The 12,251-nt window shown below is 36.4% G+C and overlaps 1 protein-coding gene across 9 annotated transcripts in view; it reads left to right on the forward strand.

Moving 5' to 3' along the window:
• The window catches only part of LOC105495658 (peroxidasin like), a 507,670-nt gene that overhangs the window by 345,839 nt on the left and 149,580 nt on the right, over positions 1 to 12,251 (forward strand). For all 9 annotated transcript variants that reach the window (XR_011607033.1, XM_071068254.1, XM_071068255.1 and 6 more), the window contains one exon: positions 458 to 575. Coding sequence is in view for 8 of the 9 variants with exons in the window: in XM_071068254.1 (XP_070924355.1) it covers positions 458 to 575 (118 nt within the window). In the remaining variant the exon portion in view is untranslated. The remainder of the gene's footprint in view (positions 1 to 457; positions 576 to 12,251) is intronic.

Consider the following 12,251-nt stretch of genomic DNA (forward strand, 5'->3'; position numbering starts at 1 on the left):
AGAATTTTGCTCAACCAGGTTTGAGGTCTAGACATATCACTTGTTGTAAATTGTGTAAAGTGGGTGGTTGGGTGCTTAGATGGCTAATTGTCTAGGAGGAGTGCCTGCAAAATTGCAAGCTCAGTTTAAGTACTTGGTTTGAAAAATTGATCCATAAAATAAAACTCCTTCCATAAATATGGTTGTGTTGAGCTCCTAGAAATAAAAGCACAGGAAAATTTACTTAATTTACTTCATTGGAGATCCCTTCGTGCAGTGAATCTTTCAAACTTCTAAAGTATAAGTCAAATATATGTCTAATCTCTAACCTGGTGCATGTATTACTGGGTAAATGCAGTTCGATGTGTAAAACTTTAATGTAGAAATAAATTTAAATTGCCTATATCTCTTTCTCAGCATCTTAGAAGGCCATAATTTTGTATCTTTGAAAAATATATTAATAATTCTTTTGTTGCAGAGAGCCCCCGAATTACTTTTGAGCCCCAAGATGTGGAGGTACCATCAGGAAATACTGTCTATTTCACCTGTCGGGCAGAAGGAAACCCCAAACCTGAGATTATTTGGATACACAACAAGTAAATACTGAGCATGGACATGGGTTGTGATTCTCTTTCTGATTCCAGCTATCTTTTTAACTCAATTTAACTTCTTTATCTAGAGAAGAAATTGATAAAATTTTCAGAGTTTCTTAAAGATAAAAAGTCTTTTAACTTTTATCTTTTGACTAACTCAAGCTATGTAAAGGCCTTTTTCTTAAAACTTATACATTTCCGGCCGGGCACGGTGGCTCATGCCTGTAATCCCAGCACTTTGGGAGGCCGAGGTGGGCAGATCACGAGGTCAGCAGATCAAGACCATCCTGGCTAACATGGTGAAACTTCGTCTCTACTAAAAATACAAAAAATTAGCCGGGTGTGGTGGCAGGCGCCTGTAGTCCCAGCTACTAGGGAGGCTGAGGCAGAAGAATAGCCTGAACCTGGGAGGCGGAGCTTTCGGTGAGCCGAGATTGTGCCACTGCCCTCCAGCCTGGGCTGCAGAGCGAGACTCCGTCTCAAAAGAAAAACAAAAAACAAAAAACAAAAAACAAAAAACTTATACATTTCCAGATCTTAGTGATTCTGTAACTGACTAAAATAATTCTGTATTATTTCTAGAAGGAAATGTTGGGATTAATAACAAACTGGTTTGTTTTAAAGCTGAATATAATTTGATATAGCCACATCTAAGTTATTTCAGATTTAAACTGATACTTCATATTTGATATTGCAACTTTCCTATGGTAAATCAGTATAGGATTATTTAAGCAAACTAGCAATAAATGACATGCAAAATTATTTAAAAAGCTAGTCACTTATTTTATGCTCATGGTACTAGTTGATAAAACATAAAACCAATGAGTTCAAAAACCTGTGAGTATAAAATTAAATAGTAAAAACAAACGTTTAAAAAGTTAAACGTGATCACCATTCTAACTGGGATGAGATGGTATCTCATTGTAGTTTTGATTTGCATTTCTCTAATGATCAGTGATGATGAGCTTTTTTTCATATGTTTGTTGGCTACATAAATGTCTTCTTTTGAGAAGTGTCTGTTCATATCCTTTGCTCACTTTCTGAATTTTTTTTTTTTGTAAATTTGTTTAAGTTCCTTGTAGATTCTGGATATTAGCTCTTTGTCAGATGGATAGATTGTAAAAATTTTCTCCTGTAGGTTGCCTTTTCATTCTGATGATAGTTTCTTTTGCTGTGCAGAAGTTCTTTAGTTTAATTAGATCCCATTTGTCAGTTTTGGCTTTTGTTGCCATTGCTTTTGGTATTTTAGTCATGAAGTCTTTGCCCATGCCTACGGCCTGAATGGTATTGCCTGTTTTCTTCTAGGGATTTTATGGTTTTAGGTCTTACGTTTAAGTCTGTAATCCATCTTGAGTTAATTTTTGTATAAGGTGTAAGGAAGGGGTCCAGTTTCAGTTTTCTGCATATGGCTAGCCAGTTTTCCCAATACCATTTGTTAAATGGAGAATCCTTTCCCAGTTGCTTGTTTTTGTCAGGTTTGTCAAAGATCAGATATTTGTAGATGTGTGGCATTATTTCTGAGACCTCTGTTCTGTTCCATTGGTCTATATATCTGTTTTAAAACTGAACTGGTAGTTAAAGTAAAATAGAAACATAAAGTGCACTATATACCTAATATAATTCAATGATAGCACTTGGATAATTATATTATCATTAGTTATGTTACTGATAGTTAGCATGGTTTTCACGTGTCCCTTCCATTCTTGTACAAACTTTCACTGATTTTCTTTTGTCACGTGTATAATCAACTCTGATTCTTTTTGCTTGTCTGTATAAAATATTCTAAAACATATTATACATTTTTTTTGCTTTTTGCATATAATTTAGATTTATAATTGTAGCCAGAAACTAAGCCATGTGTTTTAAATTCTTGTAAAAAGTCTAGTAAGTATAGGTTAAAAATAACTTATAGAGAAGGCAATTATGAATAGTATTAAATCTGGAATCTAGCCCATGAGAAAGATTTCAATTGATAGAAGTGTTCAATTTATTTCCATCTTGAGATTGCTCAAGTGTGCTTGAGAAACAGAAATCACTGCTTGTAATGTCTTAAAACTGCTTTTTCTGCCTTCTTACAATTTAAATTTTAAAATGATGTGTTCGAGGTTACAAAGATACTCACTAGTATTTAGAAAGAAACAAGTGAAAAAATCACATTGCCTATTTTAACTTATGACATAAAAGTTTCAAATATAGTGACTAAAGAAGCTAAGATGCAGTTGAAAGGAAAACAAAGAAATCTAAAAAGAAAGAATAGAATAAAGAAAAAAAGTATGGGTAAAAATGTTCGTTAAAATGTTAATCATTTTATATTAAAAAATTAAAGATGAAAGAGAAGAGTTTATGACAAGAAATGTTTAACATGTTTAACATGAGCAACTATTAACTTATTGATTATTTACTGTTGAGTATTTTTTATAGAAAGATAATATATATCCTGAAAGTGCATGGAGCATAAAGTGTGGTATAGCAAATAATTTGAAACAAACATCTGTTCGACATGAACTAGAGTAAGAAAAAATACCCTAACTCAGAAGCTACCCACCCATCTGTCCTTTCATTATCATTATCTTTTTCTACTCCCCTCGAGAGGGCCTGTATTTAGGGTCCTTAGATGAGTGGATTAAAAACTGATTAGACACAACCAGAGGTAGAATTGGAAGATTAGAAAGTAGGTATGTGGGAATAAACAGATTTAAGTATGGTTATGAGACATGGAGGCTACAATGCAAATGTCTAGTGTCTATCCAGTAGGAGTTCCAGAAAGGCAGGTAGGAAAGAGTGAGCTAAAGGAAACGTTTGAAAAGGTAACGATAGAATTATCCAGAAATAAAAAAGTCACACAATTTCAGAATGAGAAGTATATTGATTCCAAAATACGATTTTAAAAATAAATCTGTACTCTTCATTGTGATCACAACATTGAAAGTCAGAGACAAAAATCTTTCATTCACAAGTAATTTGCAGATTACCTTCAAATGTGCAGCAATTATACTTGCAGTAAACTTTACGTCAGACAGAAGACAATGAAATATATTTAGGATGTTAAGGAAAAATAACTGATTTCCTTCAATTTTACATCCAGCTAAATTATCTGACATGGTAAAATAAAACCATTTTTAGGCAAAGAATAGAGCTTTATTCAGGAATATTTGATGAAAGAACTACAAATAGATGTGCTTCAGTAAGTAAGAATTTGATCCAATAAGAAAGATGTGATTTGCAAAAAGCAAATTTGAACAAAGAAAGTTTTAAACATGTTGATAAATATGAATAAACTTAGATTACTAAATTAAGGATTGAACAACTTTAAAGTAAGAAAAAAGTAGAATGTTAGACAATATTAATAGAAGAGTTATAAGGAGAGAGAAAATAATTAAATTATTTTACATGCCTCATTTTTTAGGTGGAGAGTGATACTGTGAATTCTGTTAAGTCAAGAGTGCATGTTAACAATTAAGATGAAATACTAACAAATAGAAAGATCCTTCCACACTAGGAGAAGAAAAAAAGTGGGTAAAGAAAACTGGATCAATACACAAAATGGAAGCGGGGATGGATTAAAAAGACAGAGAAAAGGCTTGGGAAAGAGAAAATATAAAATAACTCATCAGAAATAAATTTAAACATATTAGTAAAAACAATAAATAGTCTATTTGAAGACATAAGATTGAATTTTAAAATCCAGCTATATGCTATTTATAAGAGGTATATCTGAAACATTATGACACTGAAAGGTGGAAGGTCGATAGGTAAACAAATATATCAACTAAGTTATACTGATCAAGATAAGGATGATGTAAGAATATTATAGTGTAATCGCATATCATTAGATCATACTTAATGATAGAAATTGTAATTTACCTGAATTTAAAATTCATGAACATTTATATACCTAACAAAATAGCTGCTGAAGAATAAAACAAGATTGAGAGAATTATAAGGATATATTTACATAAATCCAATTATAGCAAGAAATTTTAATACTGCTTTCCCAGAAAGATTAGGAACAAAAATTAGTAGCAATATCTAAACATAGCTTAGAACACTGATGATATCTACTATATACAAAGCTAACATACTATATTTTCAAGCAGTTATAGAACACTTATCAACATTGATCACAAAAGACACAAAGACTCAAAATCTCAACTCATAGCTAAGAATCGATTTCATGAAAATCCCTTCCTTTTATTATAATTTAAACAAATTTTAGAAAACAGCCATTTGTCAAGATAATTTTAGAGATTCTTTACGCTTCTCAGTAGGAAAATGAAATGATTACCAGCACTTAATAAGTAGTTTTAGAATAACTGAATAGATTCAAAGATGAGAGAAACCTTCCAGGCTGAAGAAAGAATAATTAAAAACTCAGAATGAAAATAAATGAAGGTTAGTTTCAGGAAAGTGTGTAGAGCACATTTGTAAGAATTAAGGTTTTACCTTGGGGAGAAATAGAAAAAGATTGCATAATAATGGCAAAACTAATGACTTGGGCTTTCAGTTTACAAACTTTGAGACCCATTAGAAGATGTTGAGCAAGACAATGACTTGATGAAAGAGATGTAAAAACCAACCAGACTTTTCTATTTCTTTTTCAACTTTTATTGTAGATTCTGGGGATACAAGTGCAGGCTTGTTACAAAGGTATACGACATGATGCTGAGGTTCGGAATATGACTGAACCGTCACCCAAGAAGTGAGCATAGTAACAAATACGTAGTTTTTCAATGCTTATCTCCCTCCCTACCTCTCCATCACGTATTCCCCAGTGTCTAATGTTCCCATTTTTACATCCATATGTACCCAATATTTAGCTCTCATTTACAAGTGAGAATATTTGTAAGTTTGTAAAAACAAACAGTATTTATTTGCTGTCGTTGTTGTTCCTATATTAGTTCACTTAGGATAATGGCCTTCAACTGCATTCAGATTGTTGCAAAGGACATGATTCCGTTATTTTTTATGGCTGCATATTATTCCAAGGTGTGTATGTAGTACATTTTCTTTATCTAATCCACCATTGATAGGAATCTGTGTTGATTCTATGTTTTTGCTATTGCGTATAGTGCTGTAATTAACATATGGACACATGGGTCTTTTTGGTAGAAAGATTTATTTTTCTTTTGGTATCCAGTAATGGGGTTGCTGTGTTGGATGGTAGCTCAACTTTTACTTCTTTGAGAAGTCTTCAAACTGCTCTCCGCAGTGGCTGAACTAATCTACATTTCCAACAGTGTGGAAGCATTAGCTTTTCTCTGCAGCCCCAACAAGACCTGTTATTTTTTGACTTTTTAATGAAAGCCATTCTGATGGGTGGTAGATGGCATCTTATTGTGGTTTTGATTTGCATTTATCTGATGATTAGTGATAATGAGCATTTTTTTCATAAGTTTGCTAGTTGCCTGTATGCCTTCCTGTGAGAAGTGTCTGTTCTTGTACTTTGCCTGCTTATTAATAGGGTCATTTGTGTTTTGTTTGTTGATTTGTTTAAGTTCCTTGTAGATTCTGGATATTAGGCTTTCGTCAGATGTGTAGTTTGTGGGTACTTTCTCCAGACTGTAAGTTGTCTGTTTACTCTGTTGATAGTTTATCTTGCTGTGCAGAAGCTCTTTAGTTTAATTAGGTCCCACTTGTCAATTTTTGTTTTCATTGCAATTGCTTTGAGGACTTAGCCATAAATTCTTTGCCAAGACTGATGTTGAGAAGGGTATTTCTTAGGTTTTCTTCTAAAATTTTTACAGTTTGAGGTCTTATATTTAAGTCTTTAATCCATCCTGAGTTGATTTTTGTATATGGAGATATATAGGGGTCCCGTTTCATCTTTCTGCATATGGATAGCCAGTTCTCCCAGCATGATTTATTGAATAGGGAATCCTTTTCCATTGCTTAGTTTTGTTGACTTTGTTGAAGATCAGATGGCTGTAGGGGTGCAGTTTTATTTCTGGGTTCTCTATTCTGTTCTGTTTGTCTATGTTTCTGTTTTTATACTAGCACCATATTTTGTTTAGTGTAGCCTTGTAGAATAGCTTGATGTTGGATAATGTGATACTTCCAGCTTTGTTCTTTTTGCTTAGAATTGCTTTGGCTAGTCAGGCTCTTTTTCTGTTTCGTATGAATTTTAGAATAGTTTTTTTTTTTCTAAATCTGTGAAAAATGGCATTGGTGCTTTGATAGGAATAGCATTGAATTTGTAAATTGCCTTGGGCAGTGTGGCCATTTGAACAATATTGATTCTTCCAATTTATGAGCATAAAATGCTTTTTTATTTATTGGTGTCATCTATGGCTTCTTTCAACCATGTTTTGTAGTTCTCCTTGTAGTAATATTTCACTTACTTGGTTAGATATATTTCTAGATATTTTTTCTTTTTGTGACTATAGTAAGTGGGATTACATATTTGATGTGGCTCTCAGCTTGAACATTATTGGTGTACAGAAATGCTACTATTTTTTATACATTGATTTTGTATCCTGAAAATTTACTGAAGTCCTTTATCAGTTCTAGGAGGCTTTGGTGGCAGATTTAGGGTTTTCAAGGTATAGAATCATATTATCAGTAAACAGAGATAGTTTGACTTTTTCTTCTATTTGGATGTCATTTATTTCTTTCTCTTACCTGATTGCTCTGGCTAGGACTTCCAGTACTATGTTGAATAGGAGTGGACATCCTTGTCTTGTTTTGGTTCTCAAGGGGAATGCTTCCAGCTTTTGCCCATTCAGTATGATATTGGCTGTGGGATTGTAATTGATGGCTCTTACTATTTTGAGGTATGTTCCTTTGATGCCTTGTTTGTTGAGGATTTTTTTTTAATCATGAAGGAAGGTTGGAGTTTATAGAAAGCTTTCTCCAGATTTACCGAGATGACCATATAATTTTTTAAAATTCTGTTTATGTGGTGAATGACACGTATTGATTTGCGTATGTTGAACCAACTTTGTATCTTAGGAATAAAGCCTACTTGGTCGTGGTAAATTAACTTTCTGATGTACTGCCGGCTTCAGTTTGCTAGCATTTTGTTGAGGATTTTGGGATTTATGTTCATCAGGGATGCTGGCCCATGGTTTCCTTTTTTGTTGTGCCTCTGCCAGATTTTAGTATCAGGGTGATATTCACTTCATAGAATGAGCTAGGGAGGATCCTTCTTCCTTGAGTTTTTGAAATAGATTCAGTAGAATTGGCACAAGCTCTTCTTTGTATGTCAGGTAAAATTTGGCTGTGACTCCATCTAGTCTAAGTCTTTTATGATTGATTCATAGGATTTTTATTACTTATTCAATTTCAGACTCATTATTATTATTACACTTTACTTTCTGGGATACATGTGCAGAACGTGCAGGTTTGTTACATAGGTATACATGCGCCTTGGTGGTTTGCTGCACCTATCAACCCATTATCTACATTAGGTATTTCCCCTAATGCTATCCCTCCCCTAGCTCCCCACCCCGAGACAGGCCCTGGTGTGTGATGTTCCCCTCCCTTTGCCCATGTGTCAGAACTCATTATTCATCTGTTCAGGGTTTCAGTTTCTTCCTGGTTTAAGAGATGATTCAAATAATCACAATCAGAAATGACAAAGATGATACTACAACAGTTTGAAATTCAGGATTAAGTTGTTTAATTTCTTTTTTCCTTTGTTAATCTAGCTAATGTTCTATCAATCCTATTCATCCTTTCACATAACCAACTTTTGGTTTCATTGATCTTTTGTATGGATTTTGTGTCTCAGTTTCATATAGTTCTGCTCTGATTTTGGTTATTTCATTTTTAAAAATTGATTTTTTAAAATATTAGAAATGGGGTCTCACTCTGTCACCCGGGCTAGATCGGCTAAATTGTAATTGTGCAATCATAGCTTACTGCAGCTTTGACCTCCCAGGCTCAAGCAATCATTCCACCTCAGGCTCCTGAGTAGCTGAGACTACAGGCACATGCCAGCACACCCAACTAATATTTTCATTTTTTGTAGATATAAGGTCTTTCTACATTTGCCTAGGCTGGTCTCAAACTCCTGGGCTCAAAAAGTCCTCCTGCCTCAGGCTCCCAAAGTGCTGGGGTTACAGGCATGAGCCACTGTGTGCCCGGCCAGTTATATTTTTTCTTCTGCTTCACTTTGGGGTTATTCTAGTTGTTTTGTTGTTGTTGTTGTTGTTGTTGTTCCTCTAGATTGTTAATTTGAGATCTTTCTTAACTTGTTCATGTAGGCGTTTAGCTTTATAAATTCTCCTCTTAACATTGTTTTTGCTGCATTCCAGAGATTTTGGTGTGTTGTGTTTCTATTTTAATGAATTTCAAAGAATTTTTTGATTTCTGTTTTAATTTTGTTGTTTACCCAAAAGTCATTCAAGATTAAGTTGTTTAATTTCCATATTTTGAGAGCTATTCTTGATATTCACTTTTATTTTTATTACATTGTGTCTGAGTGTATGGTTGGTATGATTTTGATGTTTTTGCATTTAGTGAGACTTGCTTTATGGCTAAGTATGTGATCATCTTCCATGTACAGATGAGAAGAATGTATATTCTGTTATTATTGGACAAAGTGTTCTGTAGCTATCAAGTCTAGTTGGTCAACTGTCAAATTTAAGTTCAGAATTTCTTTGCCTTCTTGTTGAATTGAACTCATTATGTAATGCCCTTATTTGTCCTTTTATTTATAGTTGATGGTTTAAAGTCTATTTTATCTTATATAAGAATAGCAACCTCCTACCCTTTTTTGTTTTCCAATTGCATGACAGATCTTTCTCCATCCTTTTACTTTGAGCCTTTGTGTGTCATTACATGTGAGATGAGTCTGTTGAAGACTCCAAAAGTTTGGGTCTTTTTAAAAATCCAACTTGCAACTCTGTGCCTTTCTAATGGGCCATTTAGACTATTTGCATTCAAGGTTAATATTGATATGTGATGTTTTGATCTTGTTGTTTAGCTGATTGTTTGGCAGGCTTGATTGTGTAGTTGCTTTATAGGATCTATCTATGGGGTATGTACTTAAATATGTGTTGGTGGTAGTAGGCATCATTCTTTTGTTTCCATGTTTAGAACTCCCTTAAGGTCCTCTTATAAGGCTTTTCTAGTGGTAACCAGTTCTGTTAACATTTGCTTGTCTGGGAAGAATTTTATTTATCCTTCACTTACAACGTTTAGTTTGGCTGGATATGGAATTCTTGTTTGGAATTTCTTTTCTTTAAGCATGTTGACAATAGGTCCCCAATCTCTTCTGGCTTGCAAGGCTTCTGCAGACAAGTCTGCTGTTAGCCCTATGGGGCTCCTTTGTAAGAAATCTGTCCCTTTTTTCTAGCTTCCCTTAAGTTTTTTTTTGTTTTTGTTTTTGTTTTTTTTCACGTTAACCTCACAGAATCTGATGACTGTGTGTCTTGGGGGCATCTTGTATAATATCTCACAGGGATTCTCTGAATTTCTTGAATTTACATGCTGATGTCTCTAGCAATACTGGGGAAATTTTTGTGGACTATATTCTCAAATGTATTTTCCCAGTTGTTTACTCTTCTTCATTTTCCCTCAGGAACGCCAATGAATCGTAGGTTTGGTCTCCTTATGTAATCCCATATTTCTCAGATATTTTATTCCTTCTTTTTAATTCTTTTTTCTCTCTTTTTGTCTGACTTGGTTGATTCAAACAACCAGTTTTTGAGCTCTGAGATTCTTTCCTCTGCTTGGTTTGTTCTGTTTTTAAGGCTTCTAACTGTATTATGAAATTCCTGTAGTGACTTTTTCAATTCCAGAAGTTCAGTTTGGTTCCTTCTTAAAATGTCTACGTTATCTTTCAACTATTGGATCATTTTATTGGCTTCCTTGGATTAGGTTTCAACTTTCTCCTTACCTTATTGAGCTTCCTTGCCATCCAGATTCTGAACTGTATGTCTGTCACTTCAACCATTTCAATCTGGTTAGGATCCATTGCTGGCAAGTCAGTGCAGTCTTTTGGAAGTAATAAGATGCTCTGACTTTTTTAATTGCCAGAGTTCTTCCACTCATTCTTACTCATTCAAGAGGGCTGGTGTTTCTTTATCTCTTTGAAGTTGTTGTCATTTGTATGGGGCTTTTTTGTTTTTATGTTCTTTATTTCCCTTGAGATCTTGACTGTGGTGTATGTTGAATATAGTTGCATGACTTTGCTTCTGTGTGCTTTCCGAATATCAAGGCTCTGTGCGGGTACTTAATTTGTGGCTAGATTTTTGCATTGTGTTTCATGGGTGATACGTGCTGAAAGAATTTTTGTTTGGTGGTATATTTCAGGCTGCAGCTCAGTAGATGATGCTTAAGAGTAAGGGCTGACAGACAGACTCTTCCTCAGCTGTGCACTTCTTTTCTATTTCAGCTTGTTCTTGTTTGCTGCAGTGCTCTGGGGTGGGAGAGACAGGGAGTGAGAGATATATTTCCTTGCCAAGTTTATTCCTGGGCCTTGTGGGGCCCCCTCTGATCACTGTTGACACACCTACATTTTCTTAGGCCCAGAGGGGCCCTGACAGGCTGTGCTACTCTCACTCTTAGGGGAAACCTGAGCCAAACGATAGGGAGACTCACAACTCCCTAGTGACCCACTGGTCCTCTGTGCTTTGTGATGTCCATCGGTGGTGTTTGTGTAGGAGGTCAAGGGCAGAGGACCCAGGGCACGGTGGAATTGTTTTGGCTATGCAGTTGGTGTAGTGCCCACAGCTTGGGTTTTTTTGCCCAGCAGATGGCTGCGGGGACTGCCCAGGTTGTGCTTCCTTGACTAGGTCTCCTGGAGGCTGCCCTATAGCTTACTCGATCCTCTGGGTTTGTCCCAAGCCTTCTGCACCCAGATGGCTGGGCTGTCAGGTGTTTCAGGCCATGGAGTTCCCTCAGGCAGAGGCTGTGGCTAGCAGAAAGGCCACATCCTTCCCATACTAGCCCTGTGGCAGGGAGGCACACCCAGCTCCTGTGCCAGAACACAAATCTGCATCTCACTCTTCACAGTGTTCTGAGATTGGGGGTTCCTCCCTTGATCAATCTCTGGTCACAGATCTCAGCTTGATATCCTTCAATTGTGTGTGTGCTTGGACCCTCGGGGGCTGGGATTGAGCCTGTGGTTTTGTCCTTTAGCCCCTTGGGGTCAAGCGCTGGCTGTGCTGGGGAGGCTGTAGTGCTCTCAGGCTGCTGGCAAAGCACTCAGGCTGGGCAGTGGAGGCTGTGTTGTATGCATGCTCTTATGGGACCAGCTAGGCTGGGTCCTTGGGAGGGTCCAGAGACAAGGGGGCATGCAGATCAGATTGGCCCCAGTCCTGTAGGAAAGGCAGCCCTGCTGTATCCCAACCCAGCAGTCAACAGGGGCTAGAGTGACTCAGAGCAAAGTGGAGAGCTTGGGGGCACGGGTACCTATGGTCACATTTTGCTGGAGTTGCCCCATGTGTAAAACCTGGGCTCCATGCAGGCTCAAGCTCTGTCGCTGCCTTCCCCCACCAATTTAAATGTTTATGGGGGTCATGGGATCTCTTGCAGCTAGGATCCCAGAGGTCCATGGCGGGGGTGTGGTGCCCTGCAGTTCCTTCACTCACCTCTTCCTTAGGACCTGATCAGGATGAGGAATGGGTCTTGGCACTTGGCGAATCTGTGCAGGCTTCCTAGCTTCCACCCTATTCAGCGTCAGTGTCTGCGTTTCCCCTCTAGCAATCATCAGTGTTTTCCCTCAAAAGATCT

Source organism: Macaca nemestrina, chromosome 8, assembly GCF_043159975.1.
Source record: "Macaca nemestrina isolate mMacNem1 chromosome 8, mMacNem.hap1, whole genome shotgun sequence".
Classification (NCBI taxonomy): Eukaryota; Metazoa; Chordata; class Mammalia; order Primates; family Cercopithecidae; genus Macaca; species Macaca nemestrina.